Source organism: Cynocephalus volans, chromosome 2, assembly GCF_027409185.1.
Source record: "Cynocephalus volans isolate mCynVol1 chromosome 2, mCynVol1.pri, whole genome shotgun sequence".
NCBI classification, from domain to species: domain Eukaryota; kingdom Metazoa; phylum Chordata; class Mammalia; order Dermoptera; family Cynocephalidae; genus Cynocephalus; species Cynocephalus volans.
The window spans coordinates 202,110,189-202,126,602 of record NC_084461.1 but is presented as its reverse complement, the minus strand read 5'-3'; the positions used below and the strand labels follow the sequence as shown (position 1 = coordinate 202,126,602).

At 43.2% G+C, this 16,414-nt stretch overlaps 1 protein-coding gene across 1 annotated transcript in view; it reads left to right on the top strand.

Moving 5' to 3' along the window:
* Positions 1–16,414, top strand: part of TTC28 (tetratricopeptide repeat domain 28) — a 703,516-nt gene that overhangs the window by 573,551 nt on the left and 113,551 nt on the right. The window contains exons 7-12 of the mRNA XM_063085699.1: positions 655–1,996; positions 3,283–3,806; positions 7,582–7,691; positions 10,088–10,217; positions 12,347–12,565; positions 15,240–15,405. Coding sequence (XP_062941769.1) covers positions 655–1,996; positions 3,283–3,806; positions 7,582–7,691; positions 10,088–10,217; positions 12,347–12,565; positions 15,240–15,405 — 2,491 coding nt within the window. The remainder of the gene's footprint in view (positions 1–654; positions 1,997–3,282; positions 3,807–7,581; positions 7,692–10,087; positions 10,218–12,346; positions 12,566–15,239; positions 15,406–16,414) is intronic.

Below are 16,414 nucleotides of genomic sequence, written 5' to 3'. Positions count from 1 at the left end.
TGCCTGGTCAGAGTAGGACTGGTTTGTGGTTCTTGACATGCTGCTCTCCAAAGCAATTGGTGTGTCTACCAATTTCAGGGTAATCTCATCAGTATAGGGTGATGTTTAAATTTTTCTTTTGCTAATTTATTAGAAATACAGTGGTATTTCTTTATTTTTATTGCTTTATTTTGTATTTCTTTGATTGTTAAAGGAAATTAGCATTTTTCCCCTGTGGTTACTCTTTGCATTTCTTTGGATGTGAGTTATCTGCTAATACTTACAGTTCTTTGCCAATTTTAGTAAATTGGGGTCCTGTGTTTTCAAAAATCAAACCAAGTGAAATCTTTACACACTATAGCTATTGAACTTTTTTATATATGTTCCATATATTTTCCAGTGTTGTATTTGCCTTTTAATTTTAGATATGTATTTGTAGTACAAAAATGCTTATTTTTGTAATCAATCTGTCAAGTTTGTTGTTGTTGCTTCAAAGCTTAGAAAGCTATCCTCCCTCTGGAGAGCTGATAAATATTTAATTCTACCTTCTGTTATTTTAAATTCTTTAATTCATCTAGATTGTATTTTACTAGAAATTGAGTTGCAAATTACATTTTTTCTAAGTTGCTAAGTAGTTATTCCAATCTTTTTCTGTTTTTTTATTCTCTTTCTCAGGAATCATACACCAGATGAAAGGTGATTATGATACTGCGCTGAAACTCCACAAGACACACCTGTGTATTGCCCAGGAGCTGAGCGATTATGCTGCCCAAGGCCGTGCCTATGGGAATATGGGCAACGCCTATAATGCTCTGGGCATGCATGACCAGGCTGTCAAGTACCACCGGCAGGAGCTGCAGATCTCCATGGAAGTGAATGACCGAGCCTCACAGGCCTCCACACATGGGAACCTTGCCGTGGCCTACCAGGCTCTGGGTGCTCATGACCGGGCCCTGCAGCACTATCAGAACCACTTGAACATCGCTCGGGAGCTACGAGACATCCAGAGTGAGGCCCGGGCCCTCAGCAACCTGGGCAACTTCCACTGCTCTCGGGGAGAGTATGTCCAGGCTGCTCCCTATTATGAACAGTACCTCCGGCTTGCTCCTGACCTTCAAGACATGGAAGGAGAAGGGAAGGTCTGCCACAATCTTGGCTATGCTCATTACTGCCTTGGAAATTACCAGGAGGCGGTGAAGTACTACGAACAGGATCTGGCACTGGCCAAAGACCTTCATGACAAATTGAGCCAAGCAAAAGCCTACTGCAACTTGGGCCTAGCATTCAAGGCTCTGCTGAATTTCAGTAAAGCTGAAGAATGTCAGAAGTACCTCCTATCCCTAGCCCAGTCCCTGAATAATTCCCAGGCTAAATTTCGAGCGCTAGGAAACCTGGGTGATATATTCATCTGTAAAAAAGATATAAATGGTGCAATAAAATTCTATGAGCAGCAGCTGGGCTTAGCTCACCAGGTGAAGGACAGAAGACTGGAGGCCAGTGCATATGCGGCCTTGGGTACTGCATACCGAATGATCCAGAAGTATGACAAGGCCTTGGGTTATCACACACAGGAACTGGAGGTATATCAGGAACTGAGTGATTTGCCGGGGGAGTGCAGAGCTCATGGGCACCTGGCTGCTGTCTACATGGCCCTTGGGAAATACACAATGGCCTTCAAGTGCTATGAAGAGCAGCTAGATCTAGGGCAGAAGCTAAAAGATCCGAGTCTAGAAGCCCAGGTCTATGGCAACATGGGCATCACAAAGATGAACATGAATGTGATGGAAGAAGCCATTGGCTACTTTGAGCAGCAGTTGGCCATGCTGCAGCAGCTAAGTGGAAATGAGTCTGTGCTCGACAGGGGCCGGGCCTACGGCAACCTGGGGGATTGTTATGAGGCCCTGGGTGACTATGAGGAAGCTATTAAATACTATGAACAGTATTTATCTGTTGCCCAGAGTCTGAACCGCATGCAAGACCAAGCCAAGGCTTACCGGGGCCTAGGAAATGGACACAGGTAAAAATGACAGAGGATAAATGTGGTTGATAATCCTGCAAAAAGAGCAGTGGTGACAGTAGTGGCAACTTCATGTCTGCATGGCAGTTTGTCAACTACAAAGCATTTTCATACATATCCCGTTTGATTCCTCCAACAATTCTTTGAACTTGGCAGGTGATATTATTACCCTTATGTATGGAAGAAGAAACTGTAGCACAGAGAGGTTGGGTGCATGCCCAAGATTATACAGCTTTAAAGGGACAGCTGAGAGTCAAACCCAGGGAGCTCTGCATCCAAATGCAGTGCCTTTTTGACTACATTATAATGAGCAGGATAAAGGAATTAATAGGGATAGGGAAGGTGAATGAATCAATTTAACTGATCTTTTCTGAATGCCTCACACCTTATATGAATGTGTTTATTAATACAGCATCTGTACCTACCAATTACCTGGATCCCATTGTATTGCTTTTAGGAAAAGTTGCCTAATTATAGGAGTTGTGAATAAAAATGTCCTATGTACCATGCATCATGCTAGGCACCTTGCATAGATATCTTACTTAATAGTTTCAGCAACCTGTATTACTATATATCTATTATCATCTGCTATGCAATGTGGGATTTATTATCACCAGAAACTGAGGCTCAGGGGAAGGAATTCACATGCCCAACACAACTGGTTTGGTCTGCTGCCAAAATCCATGCTCTTCCCTCTCTTGTCATGTCATCTCTTAGCAGCACAAAAAGACACACTGTTGGCCAAAGAGACGCTTTTCTCCTGAATGTGGGGAAACCAAGAAGGTGTCTGCGGCTGCAGAATATATGGCCTCACCAAATAGGCAGGGGATTAGGGCTCCTGGAGTGGAGGAAGGGCTAGGGTCAAACTAAATCATCACCCACAGTGTGCTCTGAGAAGCTCAGGGTGAAAGATTTATAGCCACTGTAGAGTGATTTCAAAAACATAGTCTAAGCGGTAGTGGAAATTGGGAGGCCCAAAGAACCAAACAGTTCACTTGCTATCATTGTGCCTATTAATATATTTTATGTTTCCTCCGGGGTATATATCCCATTGAATCTCAAGCTCTTGGGAAGGTCACTAAGGGATGACATTTGAATTGCTTTCCAGATTATGAAATTCCTCTGCATCTCACTCTAAGGGCACATGATAGATTTTTAGCTAGAAGAGGAGTTAAGAGCTTCTATAGTAAGTGACAGTGACAAATGCTTTTCATTTTCTCAGGAGCTTTAGCATGTCTGCACCTGCACAAAATAATATCATTGCTTTTCTGTCTCCATCCCCACAGGGCAATGGGGAGTTTGCAGCAAGCCCTTGTGTGCTTTGAAAAGAGGCTTGTGGTCGCCCATGAGCTTGGGGAGGCCTTCAATAAAGCCCAGGCCTATGGAGAGCTTGGAAGTCTGCACAGCCAATTAGGAAATTATGAACAAGCCATTTCCTGCCTTGAACGCCAGCTGAACATTGCTAGAGAGATGAAAGACCGAGTCCTGGAGAGTGATGCAGCCTGTGGCTTGGGGGGCGTTTACCAGCAGATGGGGGAGTATGACACAGCCCTGCAGTACCACCAGCTTGATCTGCAGATAGCAGAGGAAACCAACAACCCCACATGCCAGGGCCGAGCCTACGGGAACCTGGGCCTGACGTATGAATCCCTGGGTACCTTCGAGAGGGCTGTGGTCTATCAAGAACAGCACTTGAGCATTGCTGCACAGATGAACGACTTGGTGGCCAAGACGGTATCATATAGTAGCCTTGGAAGGACCCATCATGCCTTGCAGAACTATTCCCAGGCAGTTATGTACTTACAGGAAGGTAGGTGAAAAGGCCTGTTGTGATCCTTGGCCTACTTGAGATCAGGTTCAGAGTCAAACTTGAAACTCAGAGGGAAGTAAGTACAGGTTGAGAGGCCATCTCTGTGTGCAGTGAGAGTCTCAGAGGCCATATTGCCAGTTCAACTCCAGAACCAGTTTCCTGTGCCACCAAGTGCTCTTTGAGAGTACTAAATAAAGTGTTTCATTGTCTAGAACATCTTACCCAGCTCTCTCTGGACCCAAATTATCTTATTTCCCCCTCAGTGACAGCATCTACAGCTCACCAGCTGCCCAGGGAGCTGATACCCTCCTTGCTTTTCTGGAACATCCCCTGGGTGAACAACACGTTATCATACAGGATGAATCAAGTGAGATCTAATCCTGTAAAATTGTAAGAGTCTGAATCAGAGTAAAATGCCCATCTGCTCCAAGCTTTGTTGTCCCTCTAGAAAATATCTAAAATTGTATCAAAACTATATAGAAAAGTCAGTTTTGTCATGGAAGCTTCTAATGCAGAAGCATTAGTCTGAGGGCCCCTCAAACTGTACACCAGGCTTCCTTCCCAGTGTTTATTACCTACAGTGCTTGGGCTAGTGCCAAGGTAGTCTTGTTCCAGGCAGGCCCAGAAACTGGCTACCTGTCTTCTTCTTCTGCCATCAGGTTCCACGGAGTTACCTGAGCATAGGTGGTCATTGGATGCTTCCATCCTCTGAAGCAGAAGTCTCACAGCAATATGTTTATATCACTTTACACTGGGATGGGGCTTTTTGCTCTTTAAAGCCCTTCCCCTTACACAGACACACTGGATCCTTCTACCCTAGAAGGGAAAAAGGACAGATATGAGGCTCTCGGCTCACTAGTAAAAGGAAATGTTTGCTGATTTCAAGCGAAAACTCATTTATAGTTTCCAAGGGGCTTTGCGTGTATAGTTTATTTAATCTGATTTAATTGTCATGATAACCTTGAGAGGTATATCTTTTTATTCCCATTTTGGAGCTAAGTTACCTGAGGCTCAGAGACGTATGTATAGTGATTTGATCCTGACCATGGAGTTGGTTAGTTGCAGAGTGGGGCTCAGCGTGGGTTTTCTGACCCCAGGAACCATGCAAGACCCTGTCTAGATTTGTTTCCAAACTTTCAAGAACAGACCAGGGTTGGGGCAGTTATATCCTCTATTACTTTTGCTTCTCAGCTGGGAAGCTGGGAGAGAGGGAAGCAGGAAGCAAGATGGAGAATGGGTGAGGGGCTGTTGGTGGTTTTCTGCTGGCCAGAAGGCTGAGAAGTTACTGAGAGGCTGGAAGCCGCTTCTCAGCCATTATTTGGTTCCTACTCTATCCAGGCAGGGTTCTGCCTCAATGCATTAAATACAATGTTGGCTTTTGGTTCCCTAAAACTTGACTGTAGTAAAATTGCAACAGACTAGGGGCGATTTTTAGTTGAATTTGTGAAAACTGTTAAATGCAGGCCCAGTTTATGACAACTTTTCAGTTGTGTTCTTTTGTACTTCCTTAAATACTATTTCCATGAAACAGCTGCTTTGCCTGAGACATTCTAACAAAATTCTATTTTAGGGAAAATGCTGAAATGTTTTATAGTTTCTTATTTTTAATGTCTTACAGAGATGTAAAAACTCTTACTTAAGGCCGAGCCCGTGGCGCACTTGGTAGAGTGCGGCGCTGGGACCGCTGCGACGCTCCCGCCGCGGGTTCGGATCCTATATAGGAATGGCCGGTGCACTCACTGGCTGAGTACCGGTCACGAAAAAGACAAAAAAAAAAAAAAAAAAAAGAAAACAAAAACAAAAAAAACCTCTTACTTATAGCATTTCCACGGTGTCTGTTTTGTATTGTGTCCACCAGAAAACCTACAAGCTAATGCCTTCCCTCATGGGGCAAACCAGATGCCTCTTCTCATGAACTCTGTGCTGAACCTGGTACAGGTTCAGGACACCTGGAAGGCACTTTCTGAGTGTTCTCAGTTGGGCCTGCAGCCTCTTGCAATGAGGGAACGGTTCAACTGGAAATCACCCCGATGCTCACGCGCTCTCCTGGCTTTCAAAGGCAGAGGGGTTATGGATCAGCATCACCCTGACCCAGTGTAATAGAATCTCCTGGGTGGAGCCTCATCTTGAGTTTTTTGAACAAGCTCTCTAGGTGATTTGGACAGACACCTCTGGTTAAAAATCACTGGTCTCATCTAGCTTTTTCTCCCTTTGCAAATGAAGAAAGGGAGCCTGGAGCAATTTAATGATTTACCTGGGATTATGCAACCAGTCTCTGGTAAACTAGGCTCTGGGAGAGTTGGATGGGTGAGTCAGAATCCTAAGAGGCAGAAGCAGATAGTAGCTGGGGCAGGACAGATATATCTTTCCAGTGGACTTTTAATTCTTCATTGTTGAACCCTTTACTAATGGCCAGCGAGTGTCCTATGTGCTGGGGATACAGCAGAAACAAAGCACAGAACATGCCTTCTAAGGGGGGCTTGCCTCAATGACCCAGACATAGCAGGGACACCTGTATTGAAGAATTAATGTGGTTAGCTTGTTAAGGTTAGAACAACCACTATCCTCCTTGTTTTTTCCCAAGAATCAACTTCTTTCATGTGTGTTCCTAGCCTTTCAGGTGTTTAAAAATGTGAATTATTTGCAAATGCTATTTTTGTTACCCAATGACATGATTTAAACTTAAAATGCTATTTCTAAGTTTTTTGCATTATGTGCATTTTGAATGTATAATATGAGCTTGAACCTGAGCATCACTTTTATTAGCCTCTCAATTGTCTCAGTTCCTTTTCAAAAGTCTGAAATTGCACAGGTCTAGCATGATCAGAGCCAGGCTCCCATCCATTCTGAATTAGATTAGAAGGAAGTCCTTCCTTGTGTGTGCAGTTGTACTGTGGGAGCCTTCATGCTGTCTTCTACACAAGCTAGCTCCTATGTTCAGGGAGCAGAATAATGAGGGCAAAGTGATGCTGAGAAATGCCAGTGACCAGTACAATAAATAGTTGCCTTCAGATTTGGCTCCCACAAGCCCTGGAGGTTGCTGGTGTCCTGAAACCCAGAAGCTTAGTGTGGGTAAGTGACCCAAACTGCAGGTGCCTATCCAAAGGCTATTAAAATCAGGACAGTCTCATTTAAGGCTTTAGACTCATAATAGCACCTGTTTTGCCACCCTGCTGAGGCACATCAAAGTCTCAGACTTAAGGGAAAAACAGATTGGACATGAAATGTGTAGTAGCATTAGTAACAGAAGGTAGGGTCAGGCCATGTGTGTATTCTGCTCTCAGGAGTATATCATATGTGTCTTCCATCAACACTGACTGGATGCTGTGCATGTGAGACAGGAAAACGTATTATTTTGGCTTCTGTACTTGACTGTCAGGAAAAGCTTTTGCCAGCCAGAAACTCTGGTTTGATAAATTTATTAGCCAGGAGTTTTTATTTGCAAAGCTAAGGATTTCACATCTGGGAGGGCAGCCAGGTTAGGTTCCAGTTGTTTCACTGTTTCTGCTTGCCCTGAAAACTTGTCTCCTGCTGATAGCCATCGCCTGAGCTCTTGCTGGGGCATCTTGGAGTGTCCTGGAAATGGCCTTTTTAGCACAGAATTTGAAGAAAATGCTTATTCTGCCTTGGCTGATTCAGCTTCTGTCCTACATTTTTTCTAGCTGCATTGTTAACATTTTTTACATACACCTGAAGTGAAATTACCCTCCAGGATTCCTTGACAGGGTGGACTTATGTCTTCTATATTTCCTTAAATTTCTCTATCTGGTCTTAGGTTTAAGGTTAGCTGAGCAATTAGGCCGAAGAGAAGATGAAGCAAAAATTCGCCATGGTCTTGGCCTTTCCCTTTGGGCTAGTGGAAACCTGGAAGAGGCCCAACACCAGGTGAGCAGAACCCCCAAGCCTAGTGGATTTTGTTTCCAGCAGCATGGAAGACCTTGGGATTACTATCCTAGTAGTGACGATATTTGCCAGAAGTACTGACCTCTACCCTTGTTTTGATGTACAGGATTTCCAGCCTGTACCAGCCCAAAAATGTTGCACCATCAGTAAAGATTTTTGCTTACTTGTGTGATAGATTCTCAATAGTTTCTTTTGAGATCTTGCATTATGTGCTGCTGCTCCTCATCAAACTTTGTTATGAACTTGTATTCATTTCATGAAAGAAGATAAGAATTCATAATTACTGTATGTAGGTTTCCAGTTATATCAATAGATACAACTGTTGTGAGGCTGCTGCACAGAAAAGGAACCAGATTACCCAACTGAGAATTTAAAAGGGGGTCTTTATTGGCTGGCCAGTGACTGTCTCTCCAAGAAAGTCTCGGAAGAGAGCAGCCCTGACTTGAAGTTTAGGGGTTTTTTTAAAGGGTACATTTTTACATTAGTCACACAGTTAAAATTATCAAACAGTCACACACTTATAGTTATCATATAGTTACACACATCCACACATACCATCCTGGCGTGAGGAGGAGGTTTGGGGAGGCCTAGCGCAAGCTGATAACAGAAGCTGAAACAAGCCAGTTAATCGCTCAGGGGCAGCTTGGGTGGGGAACAGCAAACAAAATTCAGACTTCTGTACGTGTAGGCTAATATTTAGCTTTTAACCTCTATTAAGGGGGCTAAAGAGCTGAGGGGGATTTTTAAACAACAACATTTTCTAAGCAATTCAAACACTATTTAAAATTAATCAATTTACCTTGTCACATAGCAAGCAGTTTTACAAAAGTGAATTGCGTATGTTATAAAAGTGGGGGTCACCCTATCTTATAACTTCTCTTTCTCCCTGTCTCACAATAAATCTACACTTCTGCGCATGTGTGAATAGTTGAGTAGAGGTCCATTGTCACGCTAGCTCTGGAGATCAGAAAGATCCCTGGAGTTATAGGCTTCCTCTGTTATGTTGGAGGAGTAGTGAGATGGCTGCATCTATAACCATACACTCACCTGGCTAGCCAGTGTGTAACTGATGACTGTGGAGGACACTGTGCTAAGCAAAGGGGGAACAAGGATAAGTAAACCAAGGCTTTTATCCTGAGGTACTAACAAGAATTGAGGACATGATGTGACTGAATTTGTGGCATAGTATCCTGCAATATTAGGGTATTTTACTGTACTTAAAAAACTATGAAAGGCAATTTAAAGAATTCTCTAATTTCTTGGTTGTAAAAGTTAAAATTTGTATTGTTATAGTGATTTACAATTTTCAGAGTACTTTCAATCACTGAATTTATACCTCAAAATAATTCTGTGTGGTAGAATAACTATCCCATTTATAGAAAGGAAGAAACTGAGACTCCAAGACTTACCAAAAAGTCTCACAGCAAATTAGGGCAGAGTTAGCAACACATAAAGGAGAGAACAGAACTGAGGCCACCAGAGGTGGGAAAGGTGGAGGAGGGGGGTTAGTGAGAAATTGGTAAAGGGCCACAAAAATGATTACATTGTATAATGATAAATATAGAGAAAAAAAATTTAGCAACACATTCCTCTATCTTAGCTCTCTCCTGGGCTAAGTCCCTTAGTCTTAGAATTCTTTTTTTTAAGTTTGGATAAATGTAAAATTTGATACTGCATTTCCAGCATATAAATATCAGAAAAGTCTTGTGGCCTCACTGATAGAAAAGCCCATTAGAGCCTCAGGACAGTGTTTCTGTTAGGAATGTCAAACGTCTGTTCCCCAGGTGTTTGTGTGAGTACATGCAGCTCTTTGGGAGCTTGAGAAGACCTGACCTTGGGGTACTGCTGTGGAGGGCATTGTTGGATTCAGTTCTACAGCACTGAACCACATGCAAAAAGCTATCCCCTTCCTGAGCTATCCTTTGGCTGCCTTTGCCTCATTCCCCAGCCTCATCTGTTTCCAGCATGCCTCCACCACACCTGTTCCTACTCCCATCTTTCTTCACCATGAGGCCTGGGAGTGACGAATTATGGTCACTTGATGACAAGAGGCTTTTTGTTTGTTGTAATCAAAGTCAGCACTTGGTTGGGTTAATACCTGATTTTTTTTTAAATATTCTTCAGACCATAAGTCGATAACCTTTGTCTTTTAGATGCCTTATCTGTTCAAAAATTGGTTACATAAACTATAATTTACTGGATGTGATCTGATGCCAGGTCCACAAGGATATAACTGGAAATTAAGATTCATCCTTTCAAACCTTTTAAAAAATGTTTAGTTTGTGCACCAAGAGATGAGCAAAAGTTGTCTTTAGTCTGTAAACAGCTAGACACTGGTTTCTGGGGAATGGATGACATTCTTTGTCCTGTTCTTGCAGCTTTATAGGGCATCTGCTTTGTTTGAAACAATCCGACATGAGGCGCAGCTGAGCACGGACTACAAACTCTCCCTCTTTGACCTGCAGACGTCATCCTACCAGGCTTTGCAGCGGGTGCTTGTCAGCCTAGGTGAGAGCAGCTGGGGTTTGTGTGTGTATGCGTATACACACCTGTGTGTCCCAGTTTGGTGACTGCTGTGACAAAATATGACTTGTCACAACAGATTGTGAATAAATGAGCAAACAGCATTTGTTCATTTATTCAACAAAGACTACCATGTACTGAGTGCCAGCCCTGGGGACTATAGTCAAAAAGGCTTGGTTCCTGACCTCAAGAAGCTACAAGGTCTTACTTAGCCTGTCAGGAGACATAGGTTGATGAGTCCAGTGCAGTGAAATAGACATGAGGATTGAATAAACTGAGATGCTGTGGAAACAATGCAGCTTGGCCCGCAGGCCCAGGAGCCAGAAAAGGTGTCCCTGAGACAGGGATGCTTGTACCAGGTGTCCCCCCACCACCATTCAGGTTCCCTCTCACCGCCAACCCCTGGTTCAATCATCTAAGGGAAAGTACCTGAGAAGACACCTGGCCTCTTCTCCATTTCCTCAGCCACACGTCCTTCAATGTTGCTGTCTAATAAATGTTTTTACCATCTGGGTCTGCCCCCTAGACTGTGACATAGTCAGTGATAATTTTCCCAGGCCTGTGTTTCCCATTGCACTGGGGCAGCATGCACCTACCCTCACCTGGGCCTTAACTGTCACAGCCAGCCCTTTCCAGCTCCTCTCAGTCTGCCTCTTTCCAGGAGGTGTTTGCTGGAACTAACAAAGTCTTTGAAGTTGGATATTGAGGCCATATCAATAACCCGTCCTTTGCTGTATGTGTAGAAATACTCAAGTTTTCCCTGGAAAAATGTATCTGTTAAATGTGCTCATTGCCTGGGATTATAATTTATTATCATAATCACAGTGTTAAGTCTGTCTGGCACTTTGGGGCCAGTTTCCCAATGTGCACAGAAATTGCCCCTGCTGTTCCAGTTAATAACTTAATAGAGTAAAAGAAGACATTTGCATACACACACATAAATCCCTACTTTCTACTGATACCTGCAGCAAGGCATCCTTGAAGTGCTATAGCATCTGGTCTCCTGCTTTTGCCTGCTCTCTCTTCAGAACCTAGTTCTAGTGACTCTTCTGTACTGATATTTATGATGCAAGTAAATCCTGTGCATTGTGTTCCATCAGCACTTATAAACAATCTTCACTTGAAAGTATATTACTTTACATTTTTGTGCTTTCATATTGGTGCATTAGCTTTTAAACTATTTTATAGACTAGTTTCTTAGAGGAGGTGGGATTAAAAGTTAGATTGAAAGATAGGAAAAACTTGAAGGAGAGAAACAGTCTTAAAGAAATAGAGACCTCAGAGGTTTAAACTCTTTGCTCATGGGGACTAGAAAAGAGGAGAAGAAAAGTAAGAGTGTGGGAGCCCAGAATGGAATGAGGTATCAGCTCTAACAATAATACCACCTTATATATGTGTGGTGTTTTAAGTAATGCCTATGAGGCATCTTTACACTAGTGCATTATTTAATCTTTATAATAGCCCTTTGAGATAAGCAGGACAACTATTATCCCTCTTTTAGAGACAAGGTCAGTAAAAGGAGAAAGGGCACACCCAGCAAAGGGACTGTGTAAAAGCACAGAGGTATAATTTGGGGGGAAATGGGTAGATGGGACTGGACAATGTGATGCGTAGAGGGTTGCATTGAGAAGTGAGAGAGATGGCCAGGAGACATATCCTGCAGATTTCATCTGTCAGTGACAAATCAGAATCAAAATTGAGCCAAGAAGTGAGAGGATAACCATAGTGTAGAGCATCAGATTGAGAGAGCCAAGTAAATGGCCAGGTCAGGAAACAACTTGGGATGTGGAGCAGAGAATGGGCAGGGCTGAGGGCCAGTGCTCTAACTAGGTTGGCTCTCTCTTGGTGCTGGCTGCAAGACAGGGGAAGGCCCGATGGCTAGGGTCATATGGAATCAGTCTCACTGAATCTAAAAATGTGGGGTTCCATATGAGTGGACACTGTACCCCTACTCCACCCCCATCGGCGGAGAGTTGAATTTGAATTCGTGTGACTGATAATTTTGTCACACACTGGAGAGCAGAGGCAGTGAGGTTTCTGCCCAGGATCTGATGGCCATACCTGATATAAGTACACTCGCTATGGTCTCTTCAGCCTATCCCTGTGTCTCCTAGGCCATCATGATGAAGCCTTGGCTGTGGCAGAAAGAGGACGGACACGGGCATTTGCTGATCTTCTCGTGGAACGACAAACAGGACAACAGGACTCTGATCCCTACTCCCCAGTCACTATTGATCAGATCTTAGAGATGGTTAATGGCCAGCGGGGACTGGTGCTTTACTATTCCCTGGCTGCAGGCTACCTGTATAGTTGGCTGCTTGCTCCTGGGGCAGGTAAGATCTCTTTCTGTGGGAACAGGGCAATTAAGATAGACATTATACCTGTGAAAGAGTAATGAATAGAGGTGGAAGAGGTGCATTATCATAGATCAGACTAAGGGGCTGATGTCAGGTTTTAGTAAAACCTCAGTCACGGCAGATATTCCATAGTGGGGCATTCAATTAATGAGACAGCCCAGCTTTCTCATTCCGCCAAGAAGTCGCTGCTCCTTGCCGGTGAACATGGAAACATTTATCAAAGAAGACTAAGAGCAGGAGGATTAATTTCAATAGCAGCCCTGTTTGTAGGCAGCTGTTGTTCATTAACTAATAAAGAAATCACTGAAAGTCCTATTGAGCTCTTCCTAGATGTAGAGCTAGGGCTGGGTCTAGAGCTCACAGACCCCTTGAGCCTGTTCACAAACCCTTCACACCAGGTCTACAAGCTAGGTAACAGGAAAAAGGTCCTTGGAGCCATAGTTGAAGTAGGAATAGTCTTTATTCAGCACACACACGTCTAAGAGTTAGGCAGTACAAAGGGAAACCCAGAAACTCCGACTACGACCAGCAAAGTCCAAAGAAAAACTGAGAACTCAACTGCTACCAGCAAAGTCCAAAGTAAAACTGAGCAGCTGCCAGCAGAGTAAACATGTTCTATTTTTAGATGTGAGCTCTGCTGGCCAGCCTGCTTCACAAAGTGAAGAATACACAATAGCAACAAACTAAAAAGATACATGGGTGCACATGCACACTAACTCCACCCACACACAACTTGTTTACAAGAAATGTGCTGCACCACCCCCAACCAGACCTGAGTCAGGGAGCCCAACTAAACTATTCTATTTTCCCCACACTAGATAGGATTTAATAATTGTGACCCTTTGTCATGGTCAGGTTAAAGAAACTAAAATGATAATGGCAACTCTATCACAGTATATAAATAAGTCATGCTTGAAATATCTGATTTTAACAGAACCCATTTTAACGCGTAAAAATCCCTTTTAATTAAATCAGCATCAAATGTTCAGGCTGTAACAGTTTCACTGAATACAGAACCACTAATTAGCTGCAAGGGCCATATTTTTTGCATAATAAAATGCTGATGGCTTTACCATGTTGGAGACACACCAGATCCAATTAGAGTTTATTGACTGGGGAAGTGGATCTTATAATTGGGAATCTTGAAAAATGGGCTTCTTGAATATCTGTAAGTCAATTTCAAAAAGTTAACTGCCGGCCGGCCCGTGGCTCACTCGGGAGAGTGCGGCACTGGGAGCGCAGCGACGCTCCGGCCGCGGGTTCGGATCCTATATGGGGATGGCCAGTGCGCTCACTGGCTGAGCGCAGTGCGGGCGACGCCCAAGCCAAGGGTTGCGATCCCCTTACCGGTCACAAAAAAGACAAAAAAAAAAAAAAAAAAAAAAAAAGGAAAAAAAGTTCAACTGCCAGTGAGAATTAACAAGATTTTCTTGATTATGTTTTTATCGCTTTGATTTTTAAAAAATGACAGCCGGATGACAGCTCCCAGATGCTTTTTCGGTTCTGAGCACTCATGCCTATGTGTCCTGTGCTTTGACTTTATTTTTTATAATCTTTTCCCTTTAATTCCATGTTCTTTAGGGGCTTTCCACAACAACATTCTTACCTCTCACCTTTTTTATGCTAAAGGTTTTGAGTTGTGATTTTCAGGGTGACTTGGTGAATCAATGTTGGCCACAGTGGAATTCCTGTCTCCCCCAGCTCCCAGAGGTGCACTGATACCCCTGAGGATGAGGTTGATGACTCAACCTCATGAGGGGGAGTGGGGGGCTGTGTGTGTGTGTGGGGGGGGGGTGGGTGTCAAGCTCTTTCTCTCTGTGGTGATTACCTCTTGGGAACATGATTTGATTGGTGGTGTATCCAATCCCTGTGATAATGAGCTAGTATAATGAGGCTCCTATTGTCTCTTTTTCTGTTTCTCTTGGCTCTTAATGAGCCTCTGAAGCTTTCACTGGGAGCTCTAATCCAATCAGAGAGGACCAGCATTTTCCAGGGCTGACACACCTCATTACCATTTGAGAACATGTCCTGTTTATTGCCAGAAAACCACTGTGGATTGCCTGTTTCATACAGCCATCATTTTTTTGCTCCTTTAATCTATTAATGATGGTTGACCAGTTAGTCTTATTTTAAAATGGTTTAAAATGTTTGTATCTGGCTTTTAGGCTGTATGTTTATTTTGATTTGCTTTTGTGAAATGAAAGGTCTTTGTAATATGATTTCTACTTGGCTAATTATATTTTTGTTCAGGAGTTCAGTTTCTGCAAAGAATATACCTTGGCATACTCATACACTAGTCCTAAAAGGAGACTTTCCCTAGTTGGTGCTTCTGAGAAGTATTTGTTTTGAAATACATGTGAAGTAGTCTTAATTCCAGGAGCTTCCGAAAATATCACCAAAAGCAAAAGCTGTGTCTTGAATTCCCCTGTTTCGAGCACCAAACCTGATGGTAAAAGCAGTAAAAAGGGCACTGACCAAAATTCAGAAAGCCCTCTTGATACCTTAGATTTCAGGATTTCTTCACATGGTTTGCAGGATTTCATGCTTGTCAAAGAAGTCACATAGCATCTGCAGTCCTGTCCCCTGCCTTCGACTTATCCTTCCCCCAACCCAGTCGTGTGTAATGTTGGCTGTGCCCATTTTATTTCAGGAATTCTAAAGTTTTATGAGCACTACCTGGGTGACAACACAGTGGAAAACTCCAGTGACTTCCAGGCCAGCAGCAGTGTGACCCTTCCAGCAGCAACCAGCTCGGCACTGGAGCATCACATTGCCAGTGTCCGGGAGGCCCTGGGAGTGGAGTCTTACTACTCGAGGTAGGTAGTAAAACATTCCAAAGCCCATTTTCAGGTAAATCTCAGGGTTATTTTTTTGTAAACATCCTATTTATGATAAGGGAAGAAATCTTTTGGAATTCACACTTTTGTGCTTAGCATACTGACAGTTGCTGCTGCACAAACAAATATGTGTCTCTGGAGTGCAAGCCCCTAAGTGGGCTGTCTTTATTCTTTCCGGTAATTTCCCTTCAGACTGGGAAGGGCCTTATCTCATCAGAGATACCCATTGTCTAAGCAGGATTTGTAGACTGTTTAAACAGAAACATGACTTTGAGTTTAACATACCAACTAATTAAAGCTGAGATTTTTTTTTGGTTATAAACAGATTATAATGAGTTTGTTTGTACTATAGCCAAACACTTATTTTAGAGGGTAATTTAGCACCAGTGACAGGCTATGTGAATGGATCTGTGCATTGGGGGGCAGAGGTGAAGGGAGTTGAATTCCCAGTATCAAGAACAGAGAAGGGAACTGCTTCCTGCAAAGGTTGAATGGAAAAAGCTTATGGAAATATTGTGTCGTAATGATTGGCTATTTTACATATGGAAAATAATTTCCACAACACCCCGCTTCTGGGGAATATCAAAAGAGGGTACCTTAGAGCTGGGTCGTAACCAGATTTCCCAGGCATCTCAGTCCTCCATCCAGTGACTAATAAGTGTCCAGAAGATCCATGGATCAAAGAATCTGTTCTGTTAGCTGGTGTCAGGTCCCAAGAACATCTGTTTGTCTCTTGAATGATTTCATTTGTAATCATGAAAATCCTGAGGTATTGCTATGATTTCTTCAGACATGCTTCACCCAGACTCCCAAGTCTGTGGTGGTCTTTACCAGCAGCTGTTCTGATCTTTGGGGTGCTTATGAAGTTGGGGAGGAGTTCTTAGGTGAAAAATAATCACTGGATAATGTAATGTCAAGATTGGAAGGGGCTTTAGTGGTCATCTAGTCCAATCCCTTTATTAACAGAAGCCAACACTTAAATAGGACT